The 18,915-nt window shown below is 39.9% G+C and overlaps 1 protein-coding gene across 1 annotated transcript in view; it reads right to left on the reverse strand.

Moving 5' to 3' along the window:
* Positions 1–536: 536 nt before the first annotated feature.
* The window catches only part of LOC130917923 (S-adenosyl-L-methionine-dependent tRNA 4-demethylwyosine synthase TYW1-like), a 105,008-nt gene continuing 86,629 nt past the window's right edge, over positions 537–18,915 (reverse strand). The window contains exon 16 of the mRNA XM_057839703.1: positions 537–3,514. Within this exon, the coding sequence (XP_057695686.1) occupies positions 3,293–3,514 (222 nt within the window). The 3' untranslated portion in view covers positions 537–3,292. The remainder of the gene's footprint in view (positions 3,515–18,915) is intronic.

Consider the following 18,915-nt stretch of genomic DNA (forward strand, 5'->3'; position numbering starts at 1 on the left):
GCGCTTTTAATCTTTGATCATTTTAATACCTTTTTATCGTACTGTGATTCCATGTCTCTTGTGAAGCGTCTTTGTGTGGTTTGAAAAGCGCTCTAGACATAAAATGTATCATTATTATTATTATTGTCATTCTGATTGGTTTAAACCACAGACATTGAGAAACTAAACTGTCTGGGACATTTAAGAAATCATATTGTTGCATTTTATTACTTGCTAAATGCTATTGCTTTATGAAACCTATTTGATGGAATAATTATTAGGATATTATATAATTGCTGTAATCAATAGCTGCTTGCAATGAAGAAATGCTTTTGCTTAGAGCTGCTCACAATGAAGAAATGCTTTTGCTCATTGTGCTCACAAAGAAGGAATGTTTTTCTTGAATAAGTCTTGAAGACTCTTGCCTTCCCAAGTGCAGAGACAACAACAGAGACAGTTTTGCTTTGCTGGAATGTGCTGACACCCATGTATTAATCCGACCTACATGCATACACATAGCCAAATTAATAGAGGTGTCGCCTGCTTTGCTCCCCATCCAGTTAAGGTTGACACCTCTCTTGTTGCTAGGGCCATCCCAAATAAAAAGATACGTAAAGAAGGATTTTTTTTTTTTAGAACAATGACGGAAGCCGTAGTTTCCCCTCCATCTCCTTGCAAGCTTTTCAACTAAATTGAGTGTCTTCTCTTCTTATTTGGGGTAATATTATAAATGTCTACCAAAGGATTCGTATTTGAACTTGACAGAGGCCTTCAACGAAAAGCACATGGTCCCCACAGTCAAACATCGCGGAGGTTCCCTGATGTTTTGGGATTGCTTTGCCACCTCTGGCACTGGACTGCTTGACCGTGTGCATGGCATTATGAAGTCTGAAGACTAACAACAAATTTTATTGCATAATGTAGGGCCTAGTGTGAGAAAGCTGGGTCTACCTCAGAGGTCATGGGTCTTCAAGCAGGACAATGACCCTTTACACTCTTCAAAATGGTTTGAGAGAAAGAACTGGAGACTTCTAAAGTGGCCAGCAACGAGTCCAGACATGAATCCCATAGACCGCCAATGGAGAGATCTGAAAATGGCAGTTTGGAGAAGGCACCCTTCAAATCTCAGAGACCTGGAGCAGTTGGCCAAAAAAGAATGGTCAAAAATTCCAGCAGAGCATTGTAAGAATCTCACTGATGGATACCGAAAGCGGTTGTTCGCAGTTATTTCGTCTAAAGGTTGTGCTACCAAGTATTAGGATGAGGGTGCCAATACTTTTGTCTGGCCCATTTTTGGAGTTTTGTGTAAAATGATAATGATTGAATTTTTTCCCCCATTCCCTTTTGTGTGTTTTTCATTGCAAGCAAAATAAATGAAGATATTACTACCAAAGGATTTGTAATTGCAATCATTATCTGAGAGAAATTGAGCATTATCTGACAGAATTGCAGGGGTGCCAATACTTTTGGCCAGCAGTGAATACTGATTCATGGCATGAGTATATCGATAACCTTTGAGATACAAAGTATCACGATATTTTGTCGCACTCCTAATCGCTATGTGATTAAAATGCAATTAATCAAGAAGTGTGCAAATGTTATACACCCACATAATTGGAATATTTTGTAATACTGCTGCATTGAAACAAATAATTTCTGAGGATGATGATGAATAAAACGAGGTCAGTCCTACGGCATGTCATAGCTTGCTGTTAATCAAAGACAGAAAAAAACAGAGCAGGGTAACATGTACACTTTGCATGAGCAGCTGAATATATGTGTTACCGTAATTTCCCGAATATAACGCGCTTTTTTTCCCCAAAATCAACTTGTAAACTCATGGTGCGCATTATAAACGGGTACATGGATGGAGACAGAAATATATATGTATTACATATATATATATAAACCGATTTTTTTTCATTGACACGGCCACGTTGTGTTGAAGAAACGTATGCGGCGACCCGTTGCCGACCATTACGGTACGTGACGTCACCATTTTGTTTCGGTAACACTTCACACTAATCGGCCGAATGATTTCGTCTGTGTTAAATTCTGCTTTTTTCACTCTTCATAAAGCACAGAATTTAGTTTCTTGAACTCATTTGAGTCGACGTTGATTGCAGCTCCACAATTCGGAACATAACAAATGTAAGGACACACACTTCCTGTGTCCGTCAACTATATCGGTCCCTCGGGAAACTCAAACCCAAATAACAATAGTTCAGTAGTTTTACCGTATCAATCCATGGAAGAAACATTTATTCATCATGAGGAAACGAGCAAGTTATACAGCAGCCTTTAAAAGAAAAGTCACATCCGTTTTGTTTTCTCCTAGATTCTGGTAAGTTGGAGAAGTTGTCAAATCATATTATTACCGTAAATATTGTCAGTTTACGGTAATGTTTTGAACTACCAATGTGCTATGCTTGTGCCGTGTTTCACCAGTCAGTAAAATGACATCTCTGTATCTGTACACGAGCTCTGTTTTCTTGTATTCTTCTATTTATTGGTGCTAAAATTAGGGTGCGCATTATAAACGGGTACAATAATTTTCCCCAAATTTTACAAGTAAATTTGGGGTGCGCATTATGCACGGGTGCGCCTTATATTCGGGAAATTACAGTATATATAACACATCTTCCCATGTAAAAATCAGACAAAAACAACTTGTGCATTCAATTTGTATTTGAAAGGAAAATACACGAGTAGTGAAAAACAGCACATCGTTTCTCAGAAAAAAAAAAAACTGAAAAACCCCCCAAAAAAATTGGGGTGGGGGTGCTTGCTGACACGTGACAAGTATGCTACAAATAAAAACACTAATTTGTGTTGGAAAAAAAACTTCCCTTTTGTATTTTTATGATAAAAAATTGAAATGACCTTACATTTATTTTGGGTTTGCAGTCATGTTGGCCAATGAGACACCATCTTCAACATAATTCCTTTTCACCAAATAATCCAGGATAGTTTCCCCGGATTTTGTAAATGTCGAACTGCGAATGTACCGTCAATCTGTAAAGGTGGTTAATATTTTACCACCAGGATGGGAGAAATTTGCGTTAAAAAAAATGAATGAAAAGATTTCATTTTGGGACAATAGCAAGATGTAGTGGGCCAGATCTAACTTGAGTGTGGCAAGGGTGCTCAATAACAAGGCTTCTAATGAAGCTGCTGAGAGGATCAATTTAATTTAATCAACCACCATCAGGCGCTCACAAGATTAAATTCTGTCAGTTCATTAGAAAAACTCCCTCCACCCCACCCAAAGAAGAAAGAAGCACATTAATGAGAAAATGAGAGCCTCATACAATCAGCAACCGGAGATGTCTTTGCCTTTGTTGCGTCTCTGGAAGCGGGTATCTGCCGGGTCAAAACCCTGCTCGAAAGCTCCGAAAAGTGCCCATTTAGGGGTCGGCGCCATGTAGTCCAACGAAGAGAAGACGCTGAGGCCCCCGCTCTCCTGGTGGGCTCGAGCTAGGTCTTGGAATCGCTCATAGTCGATCCATGTATGCCAATCACCATCCACCTTGAACTAGAAACAAAAAAAAGTTAAGTTTTTGATTATTTTGGAATACTGTCATTTCCGTACAAGACTGCACCTGAGCCAGACCGCCCAGATTTCACAAAATCATAGACTCCACGATCAGTTGACGAGACAGATCCTACAGACATTGCGCCATGGCTTCCCGTAGGGGGCTGGGTTAGGCAGAGCGTCTTGGCAGCGTTCACTTCGATAAACTCAAACACACGCTGCCTTCTAACGCCGGATTTAGGTGGAAATAGGATGAAAGTTTTAGTGCATACAAGCAGGCCGGAGTGTCTCAAGAGTGATTTGGTCGAGGATTCAAGGTAATTATTATATAAAATAGCACCATTCATGCACTTTGAAACGTTGTGGGGAAAAAAATGAATGGAAACCATTAGCGTAACTTTAGCTTGAAATATTTACCGTATTGGCCGAATATAAGACGGCCCTGATTATAAGACGACCCCCATTTTTCAAGACTCAACTTTGAAAAAAGACTTTTTGAACACCAAATTAATTTTTATACAGAAAATAATTACAGTACATCCTAAACAAATGATTAGAACAATGTATTTGAGAGTAAAAGCATGTTATTTTGCCTCATTCAAATCAAAATGTCTGAACATTTAAATATGTTAAGTAAAGTGCAATCACATTCGTAAATGAATGGCTTCTGGTTTTTGAAATGTAAATAAACCAATCTATTGTGATAAAACAACAAAATTGCAATAACTGAATTAACCATCAAAGTGAAGTCTAACTGTAGCTGTAGTCTTAAAACAAATTTGAATTAGGAAAAACATTGCAATAAAATAATGCAAACTGGTTAAACTAAAAAGAGTAGCTGAGATCTATCATTATCATGACCGAACATCGCTTCAATGATATCTGGCGCCATCTAGCGTCGTGAATGGGGAGAGTAGCTGAGATCTGTCATGACAGAACATCGCTTCAATGATATTTGGCGCCATCTAGCGTCGTGAATGGGTATAATGTCTAGACCGCGAATATAAGATGACCCCCTCTTTTTCAGTGTTATTTCAATGAAAAAAAAAAAAAAAACACCGTCTTATATTCGGGCCAATACGGTACATACAATGAATGATAACTGCCCGTTTTTTGCGTTTAACCAAGAATCTAGACTGTTTTATGTTGATATCTATGGAAATTCTAGGATTTACGCATTCATTTACAAGAATTTTCAAATAATAAAGCCCTTGTTTTGTGATGGCCGCCATGTTGGAGTTTGTATCCATACACAGCAGCGTAACTTTACATTCAAATGGTCAGATTATTTTCAGCCAACTGACTTATTTAAGCAAAAAAACGAGTAATTTAGACATTTTGCATCCACACAAAAAAAATTCGGCTAGGTTTTATTTTATGGAACATTTTAATTTACAAACGAGGGCCAGATAGCCGGCAAGATGTGCTGAGACAATAGTGACATCAGAATTCAACCTAAAGTTGGGATTGTACATAGAAAAATGCAAAATTTGTTTTTGATGAGTAGAATTAAGATGATTCTGCATGCTTTTCTCAAGTATTAAGTTTCTGATGTGAAAATTGAGTGATTTATTAGCTGTTGAAAATGTATGTCAAAATTGCAGTAAATAAAAAAAAAATTAAGTTGCTACTATGGGCAAAAACATATGGTATGTTAAATATTGCTATTGATCCTGAAAATATTGATGATAAGATCTACATTTGCTGATTTTTCTGGATCTAGCGTAAAATTTGAGAATTTTATAGCATTTTAAGTTTTGTTATATTATATAAAAAATAATCTGCATTTTATTAGGGAAAGACTTCAAAATTTCTGATGCCACTGCTCATGAAGATTCATATATGCCTAAGGGAGGTGTTTGTTTTGGTTTTAGGTTGCTAGCTGCTTTGGTTTTGAAAATATTTGAATTTGAAGTTTTTGAAAATAGGCCCCCCCGTCAACCGATAGTAAAGTCGATGACAAAATTTAACCCTTTAGCGGGTGCTCATTTATGTCTCTGGCTGTCATTGACAGCGTTAGATGTTCAACCCATTTTGACTGGGAGGGTTAGCAGCGCCAGCAATGACACTAAAAGATGAGCATTCACAGCCAGTCCACCCAATTTGAATGAATTGGACTGGTGCTGCAACGATTAATCGATTAACTCAAGTATTTAAACGAGAAAAAAAAGCTTCGAATCAAATTCTGCTGCTGTAATGGTTTGTTTTGAAAGTGTTTGCATTTAGTTTTATTGATATGAGTGGATAAACAATCCTCTAGTGGTAACAGTGAATATACCATAGCTCGTATAACATAGCTGAATCCAGCTGCTCCCTGTTAAGACCAATGTAAGGTATGTTTTTGTTTGAGATCATCACCTACAGTAGCTAGTTGGTAGACTTTGAACGCACCTCAAAGAGCAATGCCATCATAATGCGCCGGGCCACTACGCAAACTGGTGTGATTGAAAATGTACATTTTATTTTTAACGAGAACATGTGTTAATAATGTATGAAGCCGGAAAAATCTATAAATATGCCAATATTAAAGCAGAAGGGTTCAAACAGAGAGGAAAAAGTTGCGGATTACTGTCTGAAAATTACGGTACATGTTGTGAAACTTTCAAGGTTGCGCTGTATTTTGGTAAGATTTCAGACTTCCTTCTCTTCTGGACGTGCGCCCTCCTTATCAATCACCACTCTCACAGTCTAGCCACCATCCATCTTGTTAAGGAGCCCCCTGGGGGCTGATACACAGACCTGTTATGTGTGTACGCTAACTGAGCAAAGCAGGTAAGCGAGTGACCTTCCGTTTCTCCCACAATGCACTAATACCAGATTCAGAGGCACTAAAGGTGCTTAAAGGCTAACAGGACAAACATTCCACATATCCTATAATGTGATCTGTATTCATGAGTCGAACGCTTTTGACTCGGTGGGAGGTTTCAAACAAGTGTGACAGAAGTCGTACGAAACATCAGAGGTACAAAAATCAATTTACTGATTGATTTTTGGTGGAGATTCCAGCCGATGGTGTGGGACAGAATACTAATTGAGTTTGGCATGCAAATTCTACGGGGAGATGAAATGGAGAAAATTCATCTTTAAAGTGTAAAGGACAAAGGAGATAACACGAGAGAAGACATAATATAGCTTGAAAGAATTGCAATACATAGGACAGAAAAGAAAATTTCAAACCTTTACAAGATGGAAAGAATAGGTGTCATAGAAAAAAAATACATTATTATTGAGTAAGCTTTAGTTTTTGTTGTTGGCAAGCTCTTGTGTTCTCATCATTTGCCTGCATCTTTGTTTTATATATAATATAATAAATAAGTTGGCAGGTCAAGTGTTTAAGTCGTGCAGTCAGGTGAAATATCTCAGTCATATGATCACCGACACACTGAAAGACAATGAAGACATATTTCGTCAATCTCATTCTCTATATATCCAAGTCCCTACTTGAAAAAATTTGAAAGGCCTGTAATTGTAAACATGGGTAATCCTCAACCATGATAGACAGAATGTGGGGAAAAAAACAGAAAATCACATTGTTTGATTTTTAAAGAATTTATTTGTAGATCATGGTGAAAAATAAGTATTTGGTCAATACCAAAAGTTCCATCTTAATACTTTGTTGTGTACCCTTTGTTGGCAATAACGGAGGCCAAACGTTTTCTGTAACTCTTCACTCGGTGTAAAGAAATAACTGTGGGAGCAATTATTAGAAAATGGAGGACATACAAGACCACTGATAATCTCCCTCGATCTGGGGCTCCATGCAAGATCTCACCCCGTGGCGTCAAAATGATGACAAGAACGGTGCGCAAAAATCCCAGAACCACACTGGGGGGACCTAGTGAATGACCTACAGAGAGCTAGGACCACAGTTACAACGGCTACTATCAGTAACACAATGCGCCGCCAGGGACTCAAATTCTGCACTGCCAGACGTGTCCCCCTGCTGATGAAAGTATATGTCCAGGCCCGTCTGCTGTTCGCTAGAGAGCATTTGGATGATCCAGAAGAGGACTGGGAGAATGTGTTATGGTCAGATGAAACCAAAATAGAACTTTTTGGTAGAAACACAGGTTCTCGTGTTTGGAGGAGAAAGAATACTGAATTGCATCCGAAGTACACCTTCCGCACTGTGAAGCATGGGTCTCGAAACATCATACTTTGGGGCCGTTTTTCTGCAAAGGGACCAGGACATCTAATCTGTGTAAAGGAAAGAATGAATGGGGCCATGTATCGAGAGATTTTAGGTGAAAATCTCCTTCCATCAGCAAGGGCATCGAAGATGAGACGTGGCTGGGTCTTTCAGCATGACAATGATCCCAAACATACAGCCAGGGCAACAAAGGAGTGGCTTCGGAAGAAACATTTCAAGGTCCTGGAGTGGCCTAGCCAGTCTCCAGATCTCAACCCCATAGACAATCGGTTGATGGAGTTGAAAGTCCATGTTGCCCAACGACAGCCCCAAAACATAACTGCTCTAGAGGAGATCTGCATGGAGGAAAGGGCCAAAATACCAGCAACAAAATACCGCATTGATCATGAAGAAAAGAGAGAAGACCAAAGAACTGTCGGAGGACTTCAGAAGCCAGATTGTGAGGAAGCATGGGCAATCTCAAGGTGACAAGTCCATCTCCAAAGACCTGAATGTTCCTGTGTCTACTGTACGCAGTGTCACCAATAAGTGTAAAGCCTATGGTACTGTGGCGAACCTCCCTAGATGTAGACGGAAAAGAAAAATTGACGAGAGATTTCAATGAAAGATTGTGCGGATGCTGGATAAAGAACGTCGACTGACATCCAAACAAGTTCAAACTGTCCGTAGGTACAACAGTGTCACCCGTACTGTCCTCCGGCGTCTGAATGAAAAGGGACTCTATGGTAAGATACCCAGGAAGACCCTACCTACTTACCCTACTACTGATCAAGAGACATTAAAAACATTTTGGAAGAAAGGTCTCTGGTCAGATGAGACAAAAGTAGATATTTTTGGGAAAAGGCATCAACATAGAGTTTACATGAAAAAAAAACAAGGCCTTCAAAGAAAAGAACACTGTCCCCTGCAGTCAAACATGGCGGAGGTTTCCTGATGTTTTGGGGTTGCTTTGCTATCTCTGACACTGGACTGCTTGACCGTGTGCGTGGCATTATGAAGTCTGAAGACTACCAACAAATTTTGAAGCATAATGTAGGGCTCAGTGTGAGAAAGCTTGGTCTCCCTCAGAGGTCATGGGTCTTCCAGCAGGATAATGACCCAGAACACACTTCAAGAGGCACTGGAAAATGTTTTGAGAGACAACACTGGAGATGTCTAAAGTGGCCAGCAATGAGTCCAGACCTGAATCCCATAGAACACCTGTGGAGAGATCTGAAAATTGCAGTTTGGAGGAGGTACCCTCCAAATCTCAGAGACCTGGAGCAGTTGGCCAAAAAAGGAATGGTCTGAAATTCCAGCAGAGCATTGTAAGAATGTCATTGATGGATACCGGAAGCGGTTGTTCGCAGTTATTTCGTCTAAAGGTTGTGCTACCAAGTATTAGGCTGAGAGTGCCAATACTTTTGTCCAGCCCATTTTTGGAGTTTTGTATAAAATGATAATGACTGATTTTTTTCCCCATTCCTATTTGTGTTTTTTCATTGCAAGCAAAATAAATGAAGATATTAATACCAAAGCATTTGTAATTGCAATCATTTTCTGGGAGAAATTGAGCATTATCTGACGGAATTGCAGGGGTGCCAATACTTTTGGCCAGCAGTGTAAAACAGAAACTATGTCGCATTTTCGTCTCGTTGTCGTCTCGTGAGACGAAAACTCCCATTCCTCTCGTTATGTTCTAGTCTCCCAAGCCACGTTTTTAGCTTGTCATCGTAACGTCATCGACATGAAAACATAAAATTTTCGTTAATGTCATTGTTGACAAAAACAACAATGCTTTGGGTACCTTTCCTGCAAATTCTTGTGAGGCTTTAAGAGTCATGCGAGCTATAAAGTAGATGCTGCAGCGTGGGGGTGTGTTTGTATGTCTCAAAGCTTTGAATATGCTTTCAAATGCAAATTTGGTTACGACGGGACTATTATGAATTTATTACCAGTTATGAATCAGGAAACCGAAGCGAATTCAGTTCCCCAATTTTTGTTGGGACACATTCAACCCCCCCACCCCCCAAAAAAAGGAAAAATGTTTGCTTTTCATGTGCCTTTTTTCAAAATTGAGGTGATGACAGTAACATGACAAGATAAAATAGGAAAGGACATGACACCGATGACACAAAAACATAAAAGATGACATGATAAGAAACGTCAAGACACTACAAAACAGACTGTAAAGGACAGAACAGGATAAGACATCAAGACGAGAAAGGTCAGAACAAAACAGGACAGGATAATTTTGACCCCAGCAGTTTCAAATAAAGAACACAATTACAATGCTATTCATGCAGGACACATCATCGTCACAGCTTTCCCATTATATGTAGGGTTCAGGTGTACCTAATGAAGTGCCTACTGAATTTCCACTTTGCGCTCCACATGTCACACGTAGCGCTAGTGAACATGTGGATAACGTAAAGAATATGTGGTAGACCATCCAGCTGTGGTGGTTCCGTTTCATTGGGTCCCATTCATTCATTGGAAGTGAGCTGAAAGCTCTTTTGAGTTTGTAGGGCAGAACATTGAACAACAAACAACGTAAGAGCACACAACACTCGTGTCAATGCGTCTCTCTATGTGTGTGTAGGGCAGTGGCGATTGCTCTAAGACTGCAGGGGAAGATGAGCTTCCCCCAAAATGTCATAAAATAAGTGCTCAAATGTTTACTGTTGTGTGTACATGTCATTGATTAAATATGCGCTATAACGCGCTCAACTTGTGCTCAGAATTAGCTCCTATCATTGATAACAAAGGGGCTTGCTTTTCATTCATTCACGCAGTTTCACAGTCCTTTAAACAATGTGGACGCTGTGCATCTCCAGGATTGAGAGTGCATTGTTCTACTACTGCGAAACGAGACGAGTAATTGGCTAAAGGCTGGGTTTATCCAACCCATTGGTAGCTGTGCGTCTCTGGGGGTTGGAGGTGGGTGTTCTATGGGCAGTGGGCAGTGCTTGGCTGGCCCCTGCTTCTCTCCATGATGACTGGATCTGTCTTAGGCTGAATCCCTTTCGATTGACGGCGAAATTAGCGAATCAGTGATCCTGTCATATTAACATCTGCAGGAGGAATTTTTCAATTTTCATTCCGTTGTTCTGAGTTGAACCGGAGGCCTAGCGACACTTGCTTTGTTAGAAACGACTAGCAAAAAAATTTAGCTTCCATTTTTTTTTTTTAACTTCTAGCTGCTTGTGTTTGGATACTTGACTTCTGGAACTCTAGTTTCTTTCCTACTGAGCAGCGGGTGCCGCTGAGCCCCTTCGCAAAGCACTCACAGGCAGACAAACTTTGAGCTTCCCCTCATTGAAAGATCAGCATCTGTCACTGGTGTAGGGTTATGTGTGTGTGTGTATTTAGTGTAGCAACAGTGACGTGTGATATGCATGCCAGGCCACTAGTTGGCAATGTCAATGTGAAGAAATCTGACATGCACATATTTGTCGTCTCAGGTTTTTTTCTCCAAGTTGAGTGTTCTACATACAATAGGGCTACATTACAGTGGGGCAAATAAGTATTTAGTCAACCACACATTGTGCAAGTTCTCATACTTGAAAAGATTAGAGAGGCCTGTAATTGTCAACATGGGTAAACCTGAACCATGAAAGACAGAATGTGGGAAAAAAACAGAAATCACATTGTTTGATTTTTTAAAAAAATATTTCCAAATTAGAGTGGAAAATAAGTATTTGGTCACCTACAGAGAAGCAAGATATCTGGCTGTCAAAGAGGTCTAACTTCTTCTAACGAGGTCTAACGAGGCTCCACTCATTACCTGTATTAATGGCACCTGTTTTAACTCATTATCGGAATAAAAGACACCTGTCCACAATATCAGTCAGTCACACTCCAAACTCCACTATGGCCAAGACCAAAGAGCTGTCGAAGGACACTAGAGACAAAATTGTACACCTGCACCAGGCTGGGAAGACTGAATCTGCAATAGGTAAAACGATTGGTGTAAACAAATCAACTGTGGGAGCAATTATTAGAAAATGAAAGACATACAAGACCACTGATAATCTCCCTTGATCTGGGGCTCCATGCAAGATCTCACCCCATGGCGTCAAAATGATGACAAGAACGGTGAGCAAAAATCCCAGAACCACACGGGGGGACCTAATGAATGACCTACAGAGAGCTAGGACCACAGTTACAACGGCTACTATCAGTAACACAATGCGCCGCCAGGGACTCAAATCCTGCACTGCCAGACGTGGCCCCCTGCTGATGATAGTATACGTCTAGGCCCGTCTGCGGTTCGCTAGAGAGCATTTGGATGATCCAGAAGAGGACTGGGAGAATTTGTTATGGTCAGATGAAACCAAAATAGAACTTTTTTTGTAGAAACACAGGTTCCCGTGTTTGGAGGAGAAAGAATACTGAATTGCATCCGAAGAACACCATACCCACTGTGAAGCATGGGGGTGGAAACATCATGCGTTAGGGCTGTTTTTCTGCAAAGGGACTAGGGCGACTGATCTGTGTAAAGGAAAGAATGAATGGGGCCATGAATCGAGAGATTTTGAGTGAAAAGCTCCTTCCATCAGCAAGGGCATTGAAGATGAGATGTGGCTGGGTCTTTCAGCATGACAATGAGCCCAAACACACAGCCAGGGCAACAAAGGAGTGGCTTCGTAAGAAGCATTTCAAGGTCCTGGAGTGGCCTAGCCAGTCTCCAGATCTCAACCCCATAGACAATCTGTTGAGGGAGTTGAAAGTCCGTGTTGCCCAACGACAGCCCCAAAACATCACTGCTCTAGAGGAGATCTGCATGGAGGAATGGGCCAAAATACCAGCAACAGTGTGTGAAAAGCTTGCGAAGAGTTACAGAAAATGTTTGGCCTCCGTTATTGCCAACAAAGGGTACAAAACAAAGTATTGAGATGAACTTTTGGTAATGTAATTTTCTGGATTTTTTTTCCACATTCTGTCTCTCATGGTTTAGGTATAACCATGTTGACAATTACAGGCCTCTCTAATATTTTCAAGTGGGGGAACTTGCACAATTAGTGGTTGACTAAATACTTATTTTCCCCAATGTAATTGATCTAATGAATTACTTTTATTTAAAAAAAATAAGTTAATGGTGTTTGACATCCAAACCATTTTGACTGGGAGAGCCTCACCGAGTCAAAAGCGCCAATAAGTTCACTGAGTGCTATATAAAGAGTTAATTACTTATGATTAAAACATAGATAGAAATTAGTAAATCCAAAGATTTTGTGGTGGAGAGGGTGACAATTAGGCATGTGCCAGTTAGGGCTGAGCGATATGGCCTTAAGCACGTATCACGGTAAATTGAGCAGATTTACCTCGATAAAGATAAATGACGATAAATTTGCCCAAGCGGCCTGTTATATAATTTGAAAATCTGAATCAATGCATGAAATACAGATTAATCGTTTCTCGTTGATTTATTTACCAGCTTTCAATTTAATATATTTAAAAACTGTAAATGCAGTCTAAACATTAAGTATATAAAAATGTATTGTGAACAATAAGAATTCAAGTATGAACATTTATAACAGCTTGTATGGCTTGAACAATGTACATTGTCAAAATAAATATGCCTGTGCAAACATGTCATTGTAACACAAATGACTTACAGTTTGAACAGTACACTTCAAAAAGACAACTTATTGTTAATGGCTGCTGTGACATAATTACTCAACAAAGTATTTAGTTCAAGGTTTTAGGTTTTTTTCCCCCAGTGCATTTTTTAATATATGCAAGCAGACATGAACCCCCACACAGACACAAACACACGTTAAAGCCACATTCGAGCTATATTGATGTTCTGCAAATGAAACATTTAAGATTTCATGATGGCAGTAATGACACAGAATTAAGCACATACGGAAAAATAGCTGGGGCCATTAAACGGTCATATTATAAGTTTCACTGTTGGATTGTACTTTATGCTGAATGCTTTACCATCACAAAAGCTATCAGAGAAATCACACACAGACAGAGATACAAAATAATGCGACATATTAATTGCTAGATGTAGTCGGTGCCCAATCCACTCACTGATTAAGTTCAGCCATTTCGACAAGGTTAGAGCCGCTATCCAACTCCATCACGTTCATTTGTAGCGTTAACTGCCAGCATTAGGCGTTAGAGTTCGCCTGTGGCCTGGCTGCCAGGAGAAAGCACTGAAAGCACCCTCTCCGGAAATCGTGAGAACAAGGAAGGACAGCGGGTGAAAGCCCGTCTGGATGCCGCCAAGAGTCTACTTAATGTCGGATGAAAGTTTGGCGAACCTCCCTTAAGCCACACTCCATCACGTTTGCTTGTAGCGTTAGCCACACTGACTGCTTTCTTAAAGGTGAATGAACGTAGCCGAACAACACAGAGTCAAAGCAGGATGAAAAGACTATGTTTTCTTGTTTTATTAAATTACCGAATTTGCCGACATGGTCAAAATTATGTCGGTCATCGTGAAGAATTTCGGTAACGGTGAATTTTCGGTTTGCCGCCCTGCTCTAGTGCCAGTACGATATTCTGACTGTATGATAACTTTAAGCCAAAATATCACAGTATCACGGTATTGCAATTACAGCTCAAAAAGATGTGTTACTTTGAGAAATCTGGGTTTGAAAAAAAGAAAGAAAAAAAAAAAGTTTTTTGCATTGAACAGGATTTTTATTTTTCAAAACATATGAGCAAATTGGAACATAAGTATATTGCTAAAAGAGCTGTCCCGACTAGTCGTCGTTGTCGACGTCATCGATGACGTAAATGCGTCGATGGGCAAAACATACCGTCGATGGGTAATGACGGGTTCAAAAAAAAAAAAAACATGCGGATAAAGTTTAGAATGGCGGGCGCTCGCGATACAAGCGGTTGTTACTGGCACCCCCAAGGGTGCCGCTGTTATTTTAATGTGACTGGCGTTGTCAGATTGAGCAAAGAGGAAGAAAGTGGGCGAGCGAGCGAGAGAGAGGGAGCGAAATCGGTGAGTTGGAAAAGTGCGCAGGTAGCGCCGAGTTGACTGGCTTCATCCCTCACGTTTTTGTTTTGGTCAATAAAAGTATCCTTAAAGAGCCATCCGACGCCTCTCGGAGCTTTTATGCACGCCGCCGCCTTCCTGAGGAGGAAATCGGACGAACCCAGACGAACCGACGACAACGAGCCAAGTGAATCGGCGGTGAGGAGTTAAAAACACCGCCAATTTCCAAAAAGAGCAGAGTAGGTAACACGTGAAAGCGGCATAAAGCCAAAAAAGCGGACCAGAATAGCCAGAGCCTGGAATTATTTCAAGGAAAAAATATGGAGGGTTCCACTTTGTGCACTCTTTGCTAAGCTGAGCTCATACCACGGGAGCACGTCGGCTATGAACGAACACTTGAAGCGCCGTCACCCAAGTGTAATTTTTGAAGACAACAAGCTAGCGGATTGTAAGTCCATACAACTTTCTAACGATTTTTTAAATGGAACTTGCCTTTATGTGCGTCGTATCATTGTGCATTTTTATTTAATAAAATAATTAATATAATTATATATTTTTTTAAATTATTGTTAAATTTTTTAGGATCATGGAAGCTCCCACTTGGGGAAAATATATACATATATCCTGTATATACATAATATAATAAAAATATATATGGAAACACCACTGGCCTGCTTACTGTAATCCATGACTGCACTGATATTAGTTATTTAATATTGTAAAGTTTTACATTTTGTAGTATACTATAAAATTAATACTATATATTTATTTTTTGTTACTGTGGGTATGTGTGCCTTTCATTCAAAATAATTGTGGTAATATTTCAGTGTGCCCTCTACTTTATTTATTTTCAGGTTAAAACAAACAAAAGTTGAACAGTTTTTCCCATCACCAAAAATGCGGAATGCACACCAGAAAAAGCATCTGAACTCACACAAAGTATTCTGAAAATGGTTGTCCGGGACATTGCAATTCATTTTAACATTTAGAAATATATAGACGATGGCATACCACAAAAAGAGTAAGAATTGTTTTGACTCCTGTTAAAGAGGTGAAGTCACAGTGTTTCCGTTTACATTTTTTTGCTCTGGTTAATGCCAGGAGCATTTGACCTCATTGTTTGTGATTTATTATTGGTATTTATGTTATTTATTTATACGTTAATAAAGAATTAAGGTGTTCCAAAATGTTTTTTGTGAATTAATAAGCTTGAACAAAAAAATCATTATTACAGAAGTTAAAAAAATAAAAAAAATTTAAAAATTATATTAGTCGACTAATCGTAAAAATAGTCGGCTGACTAATCGGGAGGAAATTAGTCGTTTGGGACAGCCCTAATTGTTAAGTTAGAATTAAAAAAAAAATAATAACAAAATATTCTGAATAAAATTAAAATTAATGCAGTTCTTTAGGTGAGCCACAACCACAGCTTAATATATTAATATTATATATATATGTATATATAATATATTTATATAATAATATATAAATATTACTAACAGAACACAATTCATTGAAATATTTTCCCTAAAAGCATGTGTGCATGACTCGTATCATGTTTTACGTTATACACACTCTTAACACAGAGTTGCCAGAGAGAGAAGAAAAAACACACGTTTTACCACTGCTAGGCACACTAAACATGTTGACGTTAACTCTCTCAGCTGGTGGGAAACGTTCATGACAGTGTTTACTAACCTTTAATTTGATATAAATGTGAAATCATATTGGAGGTATTGCCTCCTCGGCAGCCACCCTCCGCAAACATGTTTTACATGTTGGTCGACCCTCCTCCTCTAAGCTATGGCCGTCTGTAACTTTTCTGTAGCCGAAGTATTCCCATAACAGCGATTTCATTTTCTTCCATGGGGGAAAAAGTTCAGGAGTCTTACCTCCTCCAGCCATCGTGTAGCACAGCTGACTCATTGACACTGAGCAACAATCGGTAGGGGAGGGTTGAGCCTTGCAGCTGCAAGCGAGGGACTTCTTCATGCATTTTTGGGACATAAGAAATAACCTTAGGGACGGTATGACGGAAAATTTTTGCGGTTTTGAAAATTTGACGTTTTCATACCACGGTATACCGTGAAACCAGTATATGGCACATGCCTAGTGACAATGTTGCCCCCTCAATAAGAATGAAGCATCTATTTTGAAAGGAAGACAACAGTGAGATCTCTGACTTAGCACGTCTGCTGGAGAAAGCGTCAGCGTCACGCCGCAACCCAACAATCTGGGCCACAAGTGCAAAAAAAGAGAGAGCGAGCGAGAGAGCGACTCTGTGCACAAGTACCGGTATATTAGGAAACGCTGACAGGCGTGGGCGAGGAGGAGGTGCAAATGAAGCAAAGTCTGAAGCTGTAGCACAAATGGTCACCTAAGCACAGGGGGGGAAAGACGACGGGGGATGGAATATGGATTGTGTGTAATAGTGTGTGTGTCTGACTGAAAAAGAATGAGTAAAGTATAACACAAATAAAGTCTGAGTGAGAGTAGGTGAGCGTGAATGAAAGTAAGTGTGTGTGTGTGTGTGTTTGTGATGGAGAGTTGAGTTTAGTTGAGCAAGTGAGAGAGTAAGTGTGTGTGTGTAGCCTCCCAGCAGGATCCCAGGGCACACGCAGTGCTACAGAATCACATCTGCAGGTGGTGCCCAAAATTAAAACAACACAAAAAGACAACAATACTTTGAACATTCTAATATTGATACTGTTTGAACTTGTGTGCCAAGACAATGACTCACCATTCGAAATTCAAACATCAGTGAGAGCCCTCACATTGGCGTTTTTTGTAAATGGGGATGGCGTGGCTCAGTGGTAGAGTAGTTGTTCAATTCTCTGCCCTGATGAACTCGCCTAAGTATCCTTGAACAAGATACTGAACCCCACATTGCTCCTGGTGCTGCGTCACCAGTAGGTATATGGCGATGTAGTGTAAAGCGCTTTGAGTGCCTTGAAAGGTGGAAAAGCGCTATATAAGTATAACACCATTTAAATATTTTTATTATTATTATTATTATGACATGAATCGACAACTACAGTTGCCTGGCCCTGCCAGACTATTCTCCCTGTATTTTTCAAACACTGAGAGTATAGTCTGGAAACCAGCCCATTAACGGCCTCTCGAGCAGGTACAAAATCAATCGACAAATCAGATTCGTTTATTTGCGTGACGTGTTCTTAACGAGCAACGTCACTCTTGCGCGTCGAAAGTCGTCCCCGCAACAACACAGATGGTGAACGGGAGAGCCGAGAATATGTTCCAATCCTTGGTAAAATCCGTTTTAAATTACCAAAAACACATCGACACGAGTCATTGACAACAGTCTGTCTCGCGCTAGCCATGTTGAATAAACTCCGCTCTCTTCGTATGTTTACTTCCGCGCGCAAGTCCCTCGTCCTTCCCTCGTCATTTTACTAACGTCACGTCTGCCCGTCGCTGATTGGTCCACTCCGCTGTCTGTTTGCTGTGGCTTGCTCCGCCCTGGAAATTGTATCCGCGTGAATGGTGGCCAGACTCAATAGCTGGAACAGCGGTGAGTCTGGTGTACCAGGCAACAACTACAGTGCTATGAAAAAGTATCTTAACCTTTTGGAATTTCACACATTTCTGCATTGAATCATCAAATGTGATCTGAACTTTATCAAAATCACACAGATGAAAATACAGCAACTGCTTTAACTATAATCACCCAAACCTTTATAGGTTTTCATATTTTAATGACGTTAGTATGCAAATAAGGACATATGGCGGAAAAAATAAGTGAACCCTTTGCCTAAAGAGACTGAAAGAGCAATTGAAACCAATTTTTACCAAACAATTTAATTCAGGTGTGTGCCCAATCGCTGATGGGTGGTTTAAAGCTGCCCTGCCCACTATAAAACACACACCTGGTAAGAATTGTCTTTATTATCGGGCAAATTTTGTCACTAACTCCATTAATGTCCAGCTTGGATCTTTTGACAGCCATTCAAAAGTTAGATAATTTGTCGGCTAATACTAAATGACAACTGTTATAAGCATTCATTAATGCTCATGACAGTGTCATGTCATAGTTATGATTGTCTAATGACAGTCTTGTGGTGCCACTGTCAAATAAAGTGTTACCAAATACCATAACTAGCACTTAATGAAACAACTGGAACAGCAACAGAAGAAATAATTAGCACAGAGCATGAATTTTAAATGTTATTTACATCTTCAGCGCTGTAATACATGCTAGGAGGCATGTTGGACAACAACAGTGTTGACAACAGGCGGCAGCAGAGGTTGACTGTCTCCCCCAAAGGAGCAGTGATGGCCAAACGA

Source organism: Corythoichthys intestinalis, chromosome 6, assembly GCF_030265065.1.
Source record: "Corythoichthys intestinalis isolate RoL2023-P3 chromosome 6, ASM3026506v1, whole genome shotgun sequence".
In the NCBI taxonomy this organism is placed as follows: domain Eukaryota; kingdom Metazoa; phylum Chordata; class Actinopteri; order Syngnathiformes; family Syngnathidae; genus Corythoichthys; species Corythoichthys intestinalis.